The following is a 17,152-nucleotide window of genomic DNA, read 5'->3' on the forward strand; positions in this document are numbered from 1 at the left end:
CATCATAACGGCCCACCCTTGAGTTGCCAATGGCCACACAATAATCATGAGATGTAGTGTCTTGTCGAGTAATCCGTGGTCTCGCTAATGGCGGAGGTACACAGGCAGCAAGTTCTTGGGACCAGAAACCGAAGTAATATCTGTAGAAAAGAGAAAGAGCCAACTTTGCGACGGAATTTGAGCGGGTCGAGTTTTGAGGTCACATTGGGAGAGTTGATCAGTCGAATTACTTTGGATTCAATTCTGTCCAGTAAGTATGTGGAGCTAGAACCTCCCCAGATGTGAGAGCAGTACTCCATACAAGGACGAATCAATCCTTTATATAGTTGAAGCAACTGTTGAGAGGAGAAGAATCTTCGACATCTGAACAGGACTCCTAGTTTCTTCGTGGCAGACTTAGCTATTTGTGTAATGTGTGGATTCCAGGATAGATTTGAAGTTAGGGTAATACCTAGTAGGTTTATTGAAACGCATGGTGTAATTGTGGAACTTTCAAAGGAGATTGGAGAGATGAGAGGAGTTTTGGAGAGAGATATGGGAAGAAATTGAGTTTTAGAAGCGTTAAACTTAACCTGGTTACATTTGCCCCTCAGAAAGATCAAGTCCCAATCCGAATTTAAAGAGGAGGTTGTAATAAAACGAGAGGAAGATCGAGTTTGGGAAGATGGGGCAGATTGAAAAAACGGAGGAATGCAACGTTGAGTCATCAGCATATGAGTGAATTTGGTTGTTTGTAGAAGAAAGAAGGTCCTTGATAAAAAGAAGGAAGAGTGTTGGAGACAGAACAGAACTCTGAGGAACACCGCTGTTGATAGGGAAGGAGGGAGATGTTGAGCCATGGACAATTACAGAGATAGAGCGGTCGGAGAGAGCTCGATATGAGAGAGCAGAGTGAAGGAGGAAAGCCGAAAGAGGGAAGCTTGGATATCAGACTCCAATGCCAAACTCTGTCAAAGGTTTTTGAGATATCAAGGCCGACAACAAAGGATTCCCCAAAATCTCTCAGAGAAGAGGCCCAGACATTCGTAATGTAAGAAAGGATATCACTGGTATGGATCTTACCTTGCGAAAGCCATATTGATGGTCAGATAGAAGACTGTGGGATTCAAGATGCTTGAGGAAATGGGATTTGAGAAGACATTCAAAGACTTTGGAAATAGTAGAAGTCAGAGCAATAGGACGGTAGTTGGAAGGGTTTGAATGATTGCCCTTCTTTTAAATAAGCTGCACTGAGGCATGTTTTTAGGAAAGAGGAAAAGTTTAGGTTTTTAAACAAAAACGAAACAAACAAGCAAGCACGGGTGCAAGTTCTAAAGCACACTCCTTCAAGACACAAGGAGGAATGCCATCTTGTCCGCATGCCTTGTTTGTGTCCAGAGAGAGGAGTACTTTTTTGACTGCATAGAAAGAGTGGGTTAATTAAGAGTGAACATTAAGAGTGGGTTAATTGTCCCCCGTCGCACCGCAGAGCGAAAGGGGGACTATGGCTTTCCCCTCCGTCCGTGTGTCCGTCCGTCCGTGCGTGCGTGCGTGCGTGCATGCGTAAGCGAAGGACCGCATTCTAATTTGGTGTGTGGGTGTAACCCACGTCAAAATCCAAGATGGCCGCCGCCATGTATGTCTGAACCTTGTGAGCTGAATATCTTGAAAAATAAGCGAAGTACCAACTTCTAATCTGGTGTGTGGGTGTATCTCGGCATAAGGAAGAACGCTATTGAAAATTGGGTCGCCACGTCAAAATCCAAGATGGCCGCCGCCATGTATGTCTGAACCTTGAGAGATGAATATCTTGAAAAATAAACGAACTACTAACTTCTAATCTGGTGTGTGGGTGTATCTATGCATAAGGGAGAACGCTATTGAAAATTGGGTCGCCACCTCAAAATCCAAGATGGCCGCCTTGCATCTACCACTTTGTCAACTCGCATCGCTTCACCGACGGGGGACCTAGGCGTAACGCTTGTTTTATTTGATGAAGAACAAGATGTTTTGGTCGCATGTAAACAAACATACAAACCGACATAACCATATGCGTTTGCTCTATTATTATAAGATTACATACATATATGTAATCTTGTGCGACCTGTCGGAATATTAGGGCGACAGAGCCCAGAGAGAGCTGGGGGAGCAAGGCCGGAGAGGAGTCGGTAGAAGACAGAAAGACCACCAACCTGCCTGTGGTGAGTGAGTGAAAGGCCCTCAGAGTTAGCGTCATCGCGGGAGATTCCAATGATTCTTAAAGATTTGGTTTCAACAGCGTGAAGCCGAGCTAGGTGTGAGGCAGGAGTGCCAGCCCAGAGGGGAGAACAGTCTTCCATTGAGCTGCGGATGAAAGCCTTGTATGTTGTGAGGAGCTCAGGTGTGCCAAGGAAGGACTTCGCACGACGGAGGATTCCCAGTCGGCGACTGGCTTTGGAGGCCAGCTTGGAAATGTGGTTTTCCCAGGAAAGATCATGGCAGATAGCCATGTTCTTCTTTGCTTTTATCGCTTCATTGCTTTTATCGCTTTCTCAACTTCCTTCTCAGTTATCTTCTCTGCCGGTCCTAAAACTGGGTTACTCTATGTTGCCATCCCATTCATTCTCTGCATTCAACAGCATTTCCATATATCTCTTCCATCTTCCTTTAATTCCATCTGGGTCCACAACGATTTGTCCCACTTCATCCTTCAAGCAACTCACCCCCATCACATCACACCTCTCTTTCGCTATCTGCTTTGCAATCCTGAATGTACAGTGAAAATAAACAAGGCTTTATTGCCTATTACAGACACACACACGCACGCACAGGGGATAATATATGAAAATAAAGCGCCGTGTGTGTGTGTGTGTGTGTGTGTGTGTGTGTGTGTGTGTGTGTGTGTGTGTGTGTGTGTGTGTGTGTGTGTGTGTGTGTGTGTGTGTGTGTGTGTGGGCTTAGCTCAACCACTCGGGGTCTCGTTGGCTCGTCCGGTGCGTCGGCATTAAGCAGGCCTCAGTCCACCTCTTTCGCGCGCTGCCAGGCCTCACCAGAGGTCTCGCTCGCCCCTGCCTCGTCACGCTGCAGCGGCAAGCCGTGCTAGTACGCCCGTCGCTCGCACGGAGAACCCAACTCTTCGTGCTCGCTCATCCGTCTTCCACCAGATTCCGGAACCAAGAGGAGAGAGTCGATGGCGGAGGAATGCGTAAGGGGCATACGGGAGAGAAAGCAAGAGGCAAGTTCAGGGCAAGAGGGGAAGGTCCAGCACAAAAGAGAGCGGGGAGAGAGGAAAATGTCGGTTTCTCTTCACCTTTTATCAACCCTTCGTGACGTCATCTCTCTCTCTCTCTGCCAATCCCTGCCGGCCAACATCACAGGCACAGTTCTCCACCAATGGCCGCGTCACTTCTCTCTCATGCCATCGGTCGGTGGCCAATCAGTACGTCACTTCCTTTCACCAATCAGTGGGTCGCTTCTTGCTCTGCCCCTGGCCAATCACAAGTCCTTCCTTACTCTGGCCTTTGGTTGATTGACTCCTGCCCAATAACGAGTCCTTCTGGGCGTGGCTCCTGGCCTGCCTGTGCGATGTTTTATCGCCATGTTGGCGCACTGCTTGGACGCTTCCTGCCTGCACTTCAGGTGAGTTTTATTGTGGGGCGGGGGGGGGGGGGGGGGGGGATTTAGATTTAGTTGGTGCGTGTGGTGCTTTTGGGCCTGCCTAGTGCCTATCGTGCAGTGCCAAACGGGACGAAGGATAAATCACAAGGTCTCACGAACAGGGGAATTAACATAATCCCTATTCTAGTTAACACAAGGCCATCCTCGTATGACCACAAATATACAAGCTTAATCCGACATCCGGGCTAAACAGGTCCTCTACTTATGTACATCAAAATGGTTCTTCGTACCCCCGATCATCGGAGCATCTACCTATACAGATCTACCTGACTCTATATATCACTCTACCCCAAAATTCATAACAATATATATATATATATATATATATATATATATATATATATTGTCGCGATCCCGTCTGTGGGATGTATCCCAGCACGGAATACGGACGTGAATGTCCGGGCTTCAAGCAGTCCACGAAGTGAACAAAGAGAACTCAATAAACACAATTGTGTTTTAATCGGCCTTCTAGGGGTAAGGCACGATTATTTATTGGCTCGATCACAAAAACCATGAAAGGTAACAAAATGGAATACACTGCACAAGCCTGCAGGAACTGTCGTCTGTCGGCAACAGACGCTCCAACAGGACGCAGGTAAGATCACTCGCGGCTCCAATCGACGAGCTCCGGGACTCGGAGGATACCAGGATGGAATACCGCACAAGGCCGGCAGGAACGGTCGGCCAGTAGCTCCAACACGAAGCCGGGAATCACTCGTTCTCTTCTGGAGTTACTCGCTCGTAAAATACAGAACGGTAATCGACCAGCCCAACTCGGCTGTCGTGAGGCTTCAAGGAAAGCCCTTTATGATATTTCCCACTCGGAGCCTTCGAGCCGTGTGCGTCGCATAAGATGGCGACCGCGCTCCTTGACCCTCCACCAATCACGTGCCGAATCGCCTCCCAATCGCGTGAGGCTCCACGGATGCCACGTCACGCGGTGGGCGGGGCACCAAATCTGGGTGAGAACAGGTGGTTTCACCGGTGGTTTCTCACAGTCCTCCCCCCCTAAGTAAAAACCCCGTCGAATAGACGGCGTTTTTAAAACCAGTATTTGTAGTAGGTGCAAATCACATGGCAAGATGATGGCGGTAATCGCTAACAGGCAATTAACGCAATTAACAATTATTAACACTTATTAACAACAATAACGCAACAACGCAACAATACAACGCAACGCAATAGCGCAACAATAACGCAATTATTAACGCACAGGCAATTAACAGGCATTAACAGGTTAACAATGAACCAGTTTGTTTTTTTTTTTTTTTTTTCACACACAAATTTTAACACCATACACCACATTAATATCTACCCTACAAGAGTTACACTTCACACAAAGCACAATAGAGAGGCAAGGGGGCCAAACTCAAGTTGGGGGAAGCGTTGACAGGAAGGAAACGGGCCGAGACCTAGAGCGGCGGGTACTCCTCCGGTGTCGAGAACAACAGTCATATGCGTAATGACCCCTTTCACCGCACTGGTAACATCGATCGTTCGGGTCGAAAGGCCTGCGGACCAAAGGGCGTCTGAAACGAGGCCGCCGCGACATGCCATTCGACATCTCGACGCACACACGCGATCCGCAAATTAACCTTCCATCAAGGGCTCTGACCGAATCTTCAGCATCTCGTGGCTCTTCAAACTCAACAACTGCAAATCCAGGTGGGTTTCGAGCAACCCATACGTTGCGGAGTGGTCCGTAATGTTCGAAGACCCTCCCTAGCTCGGCTTTCGCTGCTCCATTGCCCAGGTTTCCCACATATACCTTAGCATTAGCGTTCCTGCTGAATCGTGACATGGCGGGAGCGGTCCCTGAGGAGCACGGCACCTGAGGGTGGCTTGACGGGAGGCTCGGGTGGACTTCAGCTGACGCAACGTCACTGTCGGGAACTGGAGTCGAGGCGCTAGGCTCCTCGGGCCAGAGTGAAGATATGTCTGACTCCGCCACTCTCTCCGCCTGTTTACTCTGGGATCTAGTGACCCCCCCACAGGTCAGAGTCAATGACTCCTCCCTGGCCATGGCATCATTGCCAATCAGCAAGGAGACCCCGGGTATCGGGTAGTAGGGTACCACCACACAGGTCACTGGACCCTTAAAAATGTCACTCCGGACCTCGAGGAGGGCAAGGGGATACCGGCCAAGAACCCGGTCAATGCCCCGAAGGAGGGTATACTCGCCGGTATAACGCATCTGAGAGGCCGGAACTACCCCCGCCCGGAGAACACACCGTGTCGCCCCAGTATCCCGAAGGTATTGGGCCTCAAACTTCAGCATCGAATCAGGGCCACCCACTAAGGCTGTCCCTGAATAATCCTGGTACAGTGGATGAATGGAATTAGCCTCGGTGGCAGTGACCTCGGTCACCGATGCCACCGTCGTGTGCGAGGGCCCGGCGGATGAGCTCCACTGATCTCCCTCCGACTTAACAGGAGGGTTGCCTCGGTAGGCCGGACTAGCGGGATTAGAGAAGCAGCGGTTTTCACCGTGCCCCACGCGTTTGCAGAAATCGCACCAGGGCCCTGCCCTGGTCTGCGGCTCGCGACCGCCACCAGTGGAGGGCATCGGAGAACCCCTCCCCTCGATCCAGCCGCCGGGCAGACGGGGGGCGGTCTTGATCGCAGACTCCTCCGTCTTACGACGCGACTGCGTGACTTGCAGCATTTTGCACGCCAAAACATGTTTATCAATAAGGTTGACGCAGTCTGCCAAGGAAACAGTGTCTTTGTCGACAAGAAACAATGCTAAGTCAGGCGGAAGCTGTTGATCAATACGGTAACGCACCAGGAGTTCCGCAACCGCTTGAGGTAACTCAACCTTGCTCCCCTTGAACCATCTCTGCAGCTGTTCCAACAAGGCCCGCGAATGTTCCTCATAGGTCTGACTGGACTCACGAGTCCAGCTGAAAAAATTTCTCCTATAAATACATGCGGACACCGCATAGGCATTCAAAATCTCGGCCTTCAATGCCCTGTATTTGTTTGCGTCCTCGGTTGCCATCCTCGCATATACCTCCCTCGCCTTCTCAGATAGATGGCTCACAAGATGGCCGACCCACAAGCTCTCATCAATGCCACCGGCAGCCAACAACTTCTCCGCCATCTCCAGATACGCTTCTGGCTTCGTGTCTCCCGTCCAGTCCGGCAAACGAACATGAACAGTTTCCGGGACTCTTGCAGCAGACCCCTCTGCCCGCAGTCGTTCAGTCAACATTCGCAACTCATGCTCTCTGACGCGTTCAGCTTCTGCTGCCGCATGCTCTCTCTCTGCTGCTGCCGCATGCTTTCTCTCTGCTGCCGCATGCTCTCTCTCTGCTGCTGCATGCTCTCTCTCTGCTGCTGCACGCTCTCCCTCTGCTGCCGCAGCACGCTCTGCCTCTACCCTGTCATTCTCCCTGTTATACATGTCAAGTTGTTGAACCGGAGTCAGCCCGGTCCAGAAGGGCGAACGCATGCATTTAGTCATGATGGGATCGCTTCCTAACATCTCGGGTTGAGTGACCGGGTCAAGGCTGCTTGCGTCGCTCACCTCGCCACCCACGTGACTGTCAACATGATCAGGTTGAACTCTCACTTCCCTGGTCGACATAGCTTGGCTACGAGTTATCATACGACCAGGCACAAAACCCAACGCTCAAACACAACGCTCAAACACAACGCTCTGTTGGGGAAATACGACACGAACTACGCAATATCACCCGCACATCAAATTGCCAATGAGAAAAATACCACGTACAAATACTCACGTTTTTTTTTTGTCGGTTGTTTGGAGGGATCCGAGGCTATTCACTTATTCTTTGTCGGTTGTTTGGAGGGATCCGAGGCTATTCACTTCTCTGCCCAAGACAGCGTCCTACGGCGAGAAAGTTCCTCCAAGACGGCGTCCGCTGGTGAGAAGGCGATGAACAGATGCCCGAAGATGTCGTCCACTGCAGAATTCCCGTCTCAATCGAATGGCTCTTACTTGAATGATCCTAGGACGAGCAACCCATTTGTCGCGATCCCGTCTGTGGGATGTATCCCAGCACGGAATACGGACGTGAATGTCCGGGCTTCAAGCAGTCCACGAAGTGAACAAAGAGAACTCAATAAACACAATTGTGTTTTAATCGGCCTTCTAGGGGTAAGGCACGATTATTTATTGGCTCGATCACAAAAACCATGAAAGGTAACAAAATGGAATACACTGCACAAGCCTGCAGGAACTGTCGTCTGTCGGCAACAGACGCTCCAACAGGACGCAGGTAAGATCACTCGCGGCTCCAATCGACGAGCTCCGGGACTCGGAGGATACCAGGATGGAATACCGCACAAGGCCGGCAGGAACGGTCGGCCAGTAGCTCCAACACGAAGCCGGGAATCACTCGTTCTCTTCTGGAGTTACTCGCTCGTAAAATACAGAACGGTAATCGACCAGCCCAACTCGGCTGTCGTGAGGCTTCAAGGAAAGCCCTTTATGATATTTCCCACTCGGAGCCTTCGAGCCGTGTGCGTCGCATAAGATGGCGACCGCGCTCCTTGACCCTCCACCAATCACGTGCCGAATCGCCTCCCAATCGCGTGAGGCTCCACGGATGCCACGTCACGCGGTGGGCGGGGCACCAAATCTGGGTGAGAACAGGTGGTTTCACCGGTGGTTTCTCACAATATATATATATATATATATATATATATACACATACACGTATACCTACATATACATACGTATACACACACATACACACAGGTTAAACCCCCTAACTTGATGAGGAAGCAAGGCACAGATTGAGTGGGTTGGTGGGTGGGTGTTTGCCTTTTCATTTGTAGGTTGACTACTTGACGTTTTCGCGTTGTACCTGCTCGGGAACACCGATAGCATGCGTTTCTGTCTCTGATGAGTCGCAATAAGTAATGAAACCGGTCCGGCTCTGAAGGGATGTGTAGCATTGGGTTTCTCTTGTGTGTACAATGTGTAAATGTTGTTACAGCTGTGGAGGGACTCTGGGAAGAGTTTGAAACAGCAAAGGGCTTACCTCGTAATCAGGTTCCATATGTCCAGATTTTAAGGTCCGTTCCGATATTTCTGGAGACGTTTAACCATTTACATTTTTGATGCAACCAACGTTTCCATTTGATTTGAATTTTTTTTTTTTCGAATCAAATCAAATTAGTAATAATTTATTTTTTAACCAAATGGAAACTGATTTTCGGAGTCGAGACTTTCAAGCTTTTCAAAGATGTAAATGATAACAAATCTCCACAAAATCTGAACAAATTCCATATGGAACCTGACTATTGCGTAGCCTTTCATGGCTGCTTTATGTAGCTTTCTTCGGCGAGAAGAGCACGGGAGGAGTCGATTTATTTATATAGTCCTAGCCACCTGGGGTAATTGATTAGGTGAGAGCCGATTGTTTATCTATCTATAATTCCAGCAATCTCTGTGTGTGTGTGTGTGTGTGTGTGTGTGTGTGTGTGTGTGTCTGTCTGTGTGTCTGTGTGTGTGTGTTTGTTTGTCTGTGACCGCTGTTTCTCGACAACCACGGGTCCGATATACTTTCAACTTGCCAGGTATATTGCTGGGGACCCGAGGATGTGCCTTTTCAAGGTTTCATATTAATCGGACAAGTAGTTACCGAGCTATGTCCAAAAAACGATTCAACCAATCAGAGAGCAGCGAGCTATCACGTGTGCCGAACGTGCCGAACAGACTCTGCCTCGGACGGCACATTTGAGAGCGTATTCATTTATTTCACGTTGGCAAACTATGTTGGCGTTAAACTATGTTTTAAAACTAATTTGCGATTCTTTCGCTTTCCTGCGCGTTTATGCACGCTATGGCGATTTCTTTACCAAACTCCGCAAGCCGTTCGCTTTGGACCAAACCATTTCATGTAAATAGAGGGGGGGGATTGTCACCGTACTCGCAAGCCGTTCGCTTTGGACCAAACCATTTCATGTAAATAGAGGGGGGGGGGGGATATAATTTTAGATATATATATAGTACGGGCATGCCCTAGTTCCCTTAATTCACAGGTGAGAGATGCAAGTGGGTCTTTGTTTCTTCCTATATTATTATAGATATATCACCTGTCCGCAGCTGCTCATCGTGAGATGGCTGTTTGTTTGTTTTTTAAAATCGCTTCAGGTTTCTTTATTTACCATTTGAGCTTTTGTCAACAAATTGTCAACAAACAATTATTATGAGAATATGGAGATCACAAATTAATAAAATGTACATTTCTTTAGCTGTTGTTGTTTTTGTCAAGTTTAGTTTCAGAACAAAGTGGACGGGGCTTTGCATTTTGAGATGCTCTCTAGTTACCCTTGCAAGAGGAGAGGTTATTGCATTTGGGTCCATTTGTTTGTCTGTTTGTCCACACACAACGTATGTGTATTCATGGCATTCAACTTTTTAGAACTCTAAGACCCTTGACAACCCCTAAAACACCCTTCAAACCTTTGCATCACTGAGGCCCATTAAGGCACGAAGACTCTAAGGACACCTAAGACACCCAAGACCCTGTGGGACACGTAAAACACTTGAGAGCCTATAGAACCCTAAAACCCTATAAGATCCTTTTAGACCCCAAGGACCCAAAATACCGAAGACCCCGAGGACCCAAAGGCCAAAACCATGCATGTCCTGGTGAGGATCTTTAATCTCTGGTTAGTCTAGTTACCCTCGCCAGAGGAGAGGGTATTGCATTTGAGTCCGTTTGTTTGTTTGTTTGTCTGTGTTTGTCCACACAGAACAAATATGATTTTATCTGCAACAGTTGGTCCGATTGACAAGAAATTTTCACCATAGGTGCAACTCTACCTGTAGATTTTTTAAAATTATAATTACTAGGGCATGCCCGTACTATATATAAGCTAGGACGTGCCCGTACGTGGGTGCCCGTTCCTTGCCCAAAAAAAAAAAAAAAAAAAAATTTGTGTAGGGGTGTGTGTGTGTAAACATCCTAGGGCGTGCCCGTACGTGGGTGCAAAAAAACATGCGTGCAAACAACAACAAAAAAAAACTTTGAAACCACGTGGCAGTAACGACCACAGAACCCCCCCCCCCCCCTCTATTTACATGAATGGTTTGGTCCATTCGCAACGACCACAGAACCCCCCCCTCTATTTACATGCAATGGTTTGGTCCAAAGCGAACGGCTTGCAGTGTTTGGTAAAGAAATCGCCATAGCTCGGTAAGTACTTGTCCGATTAATATGAAACCTTGAAAAGGCACATCCTCGGGTCCCCAGCAATATACCTGGCAAGTTTAAAGTATATCGGACCCGTGGTTGTCGAGAAACAGCGGTCACAGACAAACATACACACATACACACATACACACATACACACATACACACAGAGATTAATGGAATTATAGATAGATGACGTCATAGGTCACGTGGTTCGGCCGCCATCTTGGAAAAATCGAAAAACTTTGCACCTCTATATCTCGGAAAGCGCTGAATAGAAAAAATTGAGACATGGCTCATTGTAAAGAACTCTCCATGGGAACTAAAAAATGTTAATGATGATGTCATAGGTACCTCCATTATGACGTCATAATTCGACAAGTACAAAACTTCATCTGATCAGGATGAAATTTCTTGAGCATAATCTATGAATAAATTAGTTTAGAAAAAAAAATGACCATTGGTCACGTGGTTCGGCCGCCATATTTGTTTTAACACAAAAGCGTTAAAAACCACTGAAAATACATCCTGGCGAGGGTTTGCAATCTCTGATTGCTCTTTTTCTTGTTTTTATTGCAATGGGGGATGTGAAATGGTGTTGCTAATACAGTCTGTATGAGTAAAGGGGTGAGTGGATGGGGTTGGGGGGAGAAGGAAGGAAGGGAGGGAAGTGACTAAGTACAATTGACACCATTTGGATACATAATATGTACATAACCCTACCAATTGTAACCGAACACCAAAGAAACAGCTGCAGATGCGGTGCGCAGACACTGTGATTGTGACGTCACATTGAGCGTGCAAGGAGCATTGTGCTCAGAATGTCAGTGCGTAAATACTGATGCACAATGGTAATTATTGGCACTGTAAATGGTAATAAACGAGCGGATGTGATAATTGTCACGTCTAAAGACTGCAGCTGTTCTGTTGCCTTTCAAGCTCGGTTTTGATTTTCAGGCCCGGGTTTAATGATCCTGAAAAATATTTTGTTTCACAATGTAATTGCTTGTTTTGGCAGAGCTGCTCTCAAAAGAATCTCTGCTGTTGAAGAATCCATTTATGGGTTATGGTTTATATAACTTTGTTGGCATACAGCAGGATTGCTGCGTTAAATAACACATCTTTTGTGTATATCAGAGGCCATTGTGTGCTTTTTTTTCTTTCTTTCTTTTTTGTATACAAGATCGAGGCTCGTGAAAGAGCTGACATTAATCACACAAAAAGTCAAACCGACACACAAAATACAAAATAAGGGGAGCGGTAGACAAGATGGGGAGAGAGGGGGAAGGACACAAACACAACACTTGAGAGCAGGGACATCGGGAGAAATGTGGGAGGGGGAGAGCTTGGGGGGAGGTGGGAGAGGTATAAAACATATGAACACTGCAAGGACTTCCAGGAAAGAAGTTGGAATTTCAAAAACGTGTATCTGGGGTGAAAATTAGCGGGGGTATAAAAGATCAAGGTTTTGGATGGGGGAAGATAAGAGATGGTGGTTAACAGCTGTTTTAAAGACCTGGAGGGAGGAGTGGGATTGAAGGGAGTGGGGGAGTTTGTTTGAGAGGCGGGAGAAAAGAGGAATGAAGGAGTAAAGGTGAGCAGAGAGCCTTGATTTTGGCAGTTTAACCATAAGAGGGTTGCTGGTAGATCTTGTGCGACCTGTAGGAATATTTGGGGGACAGAGCACAGAGAGAGCTGGGGGGTGGGGGGGGCAAGGCCGGAGAGGAGTCGGTAGAAGACAGAAAGACCACCAACCTGCCTGCGGTGAGTGAGTCAAAGGCCTTCGGAGTTAGCTTCATCGCAGGAGATTCCAATGATTCTGAAAGCTTTGGTTTCAACAGCGTGAAGCCGAGCTAGGTGTGAGGCAGGAGCACCGGCCCAGCGGGGGGAACAGTATTCCATTGAGCTGTGGATGAAAGCCTTGTATGTGGTGAGGAGCTCAGGTGTGCCGAGGAAGGACTTCGCATGATGGAGGATGCCCAGTCGGCGACTGGCTTTGGAAGCCAGCTTGGAAATGTGGTTTTCCCAAGAAAGATCATGGCAGATAGTGAGACCCAAAAGCTTGAGCGACAGAACTTCTTGGAGAGGATTGTTGAGAAAGTGGATGGGAGGGTTTTCCAGTCGGTCTTTTTGGAGAGACAGAGTAAGAGTGTGAGATTTGTCAGGATTGAAAGACATGTTCCACTTGTTTGACCAGTCTGTGATTTTGTCCAGGTCTGCAGAGAGTGAGGAGGCTGCAGACTGCCGATCTGAGGGATGAGGAATGGAGCGGCAGAGAGTGGAGTCATCAGCAAAGAGATAGAGAGGATTTTCCAGAGTCAGAGAGATCATTGATGAAGACCAGAAAAAGCACAGGGCCCAGAACACTACCTTGGGGAACTCCAACCAGAACCGGAGGGGAGATGAGAGAAATCCATTCAGGGCCACACGTTGACTTCGACCAGAGAGGAAGTCTGCAAGCCATACGAGATTTCCATGGATACCATAGGAGGAGAGTTTGGTGAGCGGAGCTGGGTGCCAGACCGTATCGAAGGCACGTGATATGTTCAATATGGTGTTCAATATGAAACTACAAACATAATCCCTACTCTGGTTCCCTACTCACCTTTTCCCTACTCACTCACTCATCATGGCATCCAATGATGGTGCCATGACGTGGCCCCAGACCATTATTCCTCCAACATGTTGTTGAGCGGCATTCATGTCGACATAACCTGGTAAAGGGAACAAATACAAGGTTGATGTCAACTCAATGGTCGAGTGGTTTGCTGATGGCAGAACAACATACCTGTCATATTAAATAGACCATTTTCCATTAAACCATAGACCATAGACCATAAACCATGGACCAAATGTCCAAACATAGACCATTAAATAGACCAATAGAGGGGTCTTTGGGCTTCCTGAAAAGCGCTATATAAAATAAATGCATTGTTATTATTATTATTATTCCTTCATGAGTGACTTGTACACTACATGACCAAAAGTATGTGGACACCCGAACATCACACATCTCATTCCAAATTCATGGGCATTAATGTGGAGTTGGCCCCCCTTTTGCTGCTATAACAGCCTCCACTCTTCTGGGAAGGTTTTCCACTAGATGTTAGAACATTCCTCCGGGGATTTGCTTCCATTCAGCCACGAGAGCATTAGTGAGGTCAGGCACTGATGTTGGCCGATTAGGCCTGGCTCGCAGTCGGCGTTCCAAATCATCCCAAAGGTGTTCGATGGTTGTTGAGATCAGGGCTCTGTGCAGGCCAGTCAAGTTCTTCCACACCGATCTTGACAAACCATTTCTGAATGGGCCTCACTTTGTGCACAGGGGCATTGTCATGCTAAAACAGGAAAGGGCCTCCCCAAACTGTTGTCACAAAGTTGGAAGAACACAATCGTCTACTCTAGAATGTCATTGCATGCTGTAGCATTAAGATTTCCTTTCACTGGAACCAAGGGGCCTAGCCCGAAACATGAAAAACAGCCCCAGAACATTATTCCTTCTCCACCAAACTTTACAGTTTGCACTATTAATTCGGGCAGGTAGTGTTCTCCTGGCATCCGCCAAACCCAGATTAGTCCGCCGGACTGCCAGAAGGTGAAGCGTGATTCATCACTCCAGAGAACGCGTTTCCTCTGCTCCAGAGTCCAATGGCAGCGAACTTCATATTTATTTTTTAAAATATCGGATGTGATAAATTAGCGACACACACATTGAACCGGCGAGCTAAAAAAATTATTTAATATTTATTTAATATTTTACATCTTTTTATTTCATTTTCTTATTCCCTTTATGTTTTATGTTTCAATGATGATTAACTTACGGTATCACAATATAATAATTTCCGTGAATATGGGACAATAAAGATTTATTATTTATAACACTCCAGCCGACTCTTGGCATTGCGCATGGTGATCTTAGGCTTGTGTGCGGCTGCTCAGCCATGGAAACCCATTTCATGAAACTCCTGATGAACAGTTGTGCTGACGTTGCTTCCAGAGGCAGTTTGGAACTTGGTTGTGAGTGTTGCAACCGAAGACAGACAATTTTTATGCGCTACGGGCTTCAGCACCCGGTGGTCCCGTTCTGTGAGCTTGTGTGGCCTACCACTTTGTGGCTGAGCTGTTGTTGCTCCGACACGTTTCCACTTCACAATAACAGCACTTACAGTTGACCGGGGCAGCTCTAGCAGGGCAGAAATTTGATAAACTGACTTGTTGGAAAGGTGGCATCCTATGACGGTGCCACGTTGAAAGTCACTGAGCTCTTCAGCCCATTCTTCTGCCAATGTTTGTCTATGGAGGTTGCATGGCTGTGTGCTTCATTATATATAACTGTCTGCAATGGGTGTGGCTGAAACAGCCGAATCCACTAATTAGAGGGGGTGTCCGCATACTTTTGGTCATGTAGTGTATCTATAGACTCTTCTTCTTTCGTATGCAGCACAAGGCTATTCTGTGGCATCATCGCTGGGTGTGCCGCTGATGCAGTACCCCTCTCCTGGTTATGGCAGGAATTTGTATTTGTTCAGGGTGCCAGCGATAGCTCAACTACTCTTTGCGAAGGACACCGTAGGATCTTTAATGTCCATCAACGAATGCTGACAGACGGGACACCCAGGGACTCTCGTTTAACATCCATCGGAGGGACGACATACACATTGATGAATCGCCCTGTCGACGGGATACCAGGAGGACAGTTTGTAGATTTGTCGGGATTTGAACCCAGGCTAGACAGCTTAGAGGTTAGTGTGTGTTCGTCTGGGCTCTAAGCCATCATATTAGCCCTGCTTAGGCTGATAGGATGCCTTCGACCCTAGAGGTATGCACAACATCCTATCGCTTAAGCGATTTAAAGGAAAATCCTCATTTTTATTTCAAAATACTTTTTTTTTGGGTTTCGCCGAAAATACTCCGTGGCAATCACTGATGAACCTTTGAAAGTTTGATGATCTGTTTGGCCATCCTTGAGAAAAACGGCGACACATACACACATGGCTCTCTTCAATAGTACAGATTTAAATGTAAGAAACTTTTTTTAAATCACAGAGTATTTAATATCCTCCCCCCCGCCCCCCAAGCCCTCTCCCTCCCACAGATCTCCCGATGTCCATTCTCTCCATCTTGTTCTCTCGCTCCCTTTATCATATGTTTTACGTGTCAGTTTGTCCTTTTGTGATCAATGTTAGCTCTTACACGAGCCTCGATCTTGTATACAAAAAAAATAAAACAAATTGTGCTTTGTTCGTGAGAATAACAGGAGCATCGGTTACAAATAGTTACTGAGGCTTTTATCTTTAAGGTAAAAAGGCAGACCTGTTTTCATACTTTGTGCAGAAGAAACAGAACTTCCTTATTTATAAAATCAATACATATATTTTTTTCATGATGTATTCTAATCTTTCAGTAAAAAAAACAAAACAATTTGTTTACCTGTCGCCACGTTAACGTCTGCAGCACATTTATTATAACATCAAATGGATTTTCTGGTGTCCCTCTGAACCATTGCAGAAAAAGATCTTGATTGCCATCTGCTGCATGGTCCTTGCGGTCGTGATGGCCGCCATCCTGGGAAGCTTGTTCACCTGAACGCAGCCGTTGGGAACACCGACGTGCGTCACAACTTGAAGCAGTCAGTGTACCACGTGAGCCGTAACAATATGCACCTGTGTAGCACATTGTGTCGTGACGAGTCCCTGGCAGCCATAACCACAGCAAACGCAGAAGATTATTCTCATTCACATATCGGAATATTCACTTGCAGTTTTGTTCAAAATGACTTCAAATCTTGATTGTGACTGTGGATGTTTTATATTCAAGAGGTAACCATAAAACCACGACGATGGATGTTCATTATGTGAAAGTCGTTGGGACTCCAGAAGTTGTGATGTTTTCCTCTTTCTGGTTAAAGATGTTTTGTAATTAGTAAAATTGTCTCTTTGTAATAAAAATTAAATAACATCCAACATGGAGTCGTTACTGCATCAGGAATTCGTTGCACGTGGGACTCCCGTCACCACCTCCCTCTAAAAACCTTTTTAGTATAAAGAAGAAAGAGCAACAGCGATTGCAGACTCTCACCAGGATGTGTTTGTGTGGTGTTCATTAGCTGCTGTGTTTCTGTGGTTTATTGACGAAATAGATTTATGTTCAATCCAAAATGGCTGCCGAAAAACACGGGACCGATGACGTCATCAATTTAAATCTCCCATACAATTTTTGTATACATTAAAATTCTAATTATGACGAACTAATCTAAGAATTATGATCAGTTGAATTATGACGTTGGCATCAGTGACATCATCATGAACACATGTTGTTCCCCAGGACTGCTTGGCAATGAGCCA

At 46.8% G+C, this 17,152-nt stretch overlaps 1 protein-coding gene across 1 annotated transcript in view; it reads left to right on the forward strand.

Moving 5' to 3' along the window:
• LOC137439210 (syntaxin-1A) overlaps nucleotides 1-16,769 on the forward strand; it is a 72,004-nt gene extending 55,235 nt beyond the window's left edge. Inside the window, exon 10 of the mRNA XM_078767941.1 lies at nucleotides 16,317-16,769. Within this exon, the coding sequence (XP_078624067.1) occupies nucleotides 16,317-16,394 (78 nt within the window). The 3' untranslated portion in view covers nucleotides 16,395-16,769. The remainder of the gene's footprint in view (nucleotides 1-16,316) is intronic.
• The last annotated feature ends 383 nt before the right edge of the window (nucleotides 16,770-17,152 follow it).

The sequence above is a fragment of the Myxine glutinosa genome, chromosome 14, assembly GCF_964187855.1.
Source record: "Myxine glutinosa chromosome 14, kmMyxGlut1.1, whole genome shotgun sequence".
Classification (NCBI taxonomy): domain Eukaryota; kingdom Metazoa; phylum Chordata; class Myxini; order Myxiniformes; family Myxinidae; genus Myxine; species Myxine glutinosa.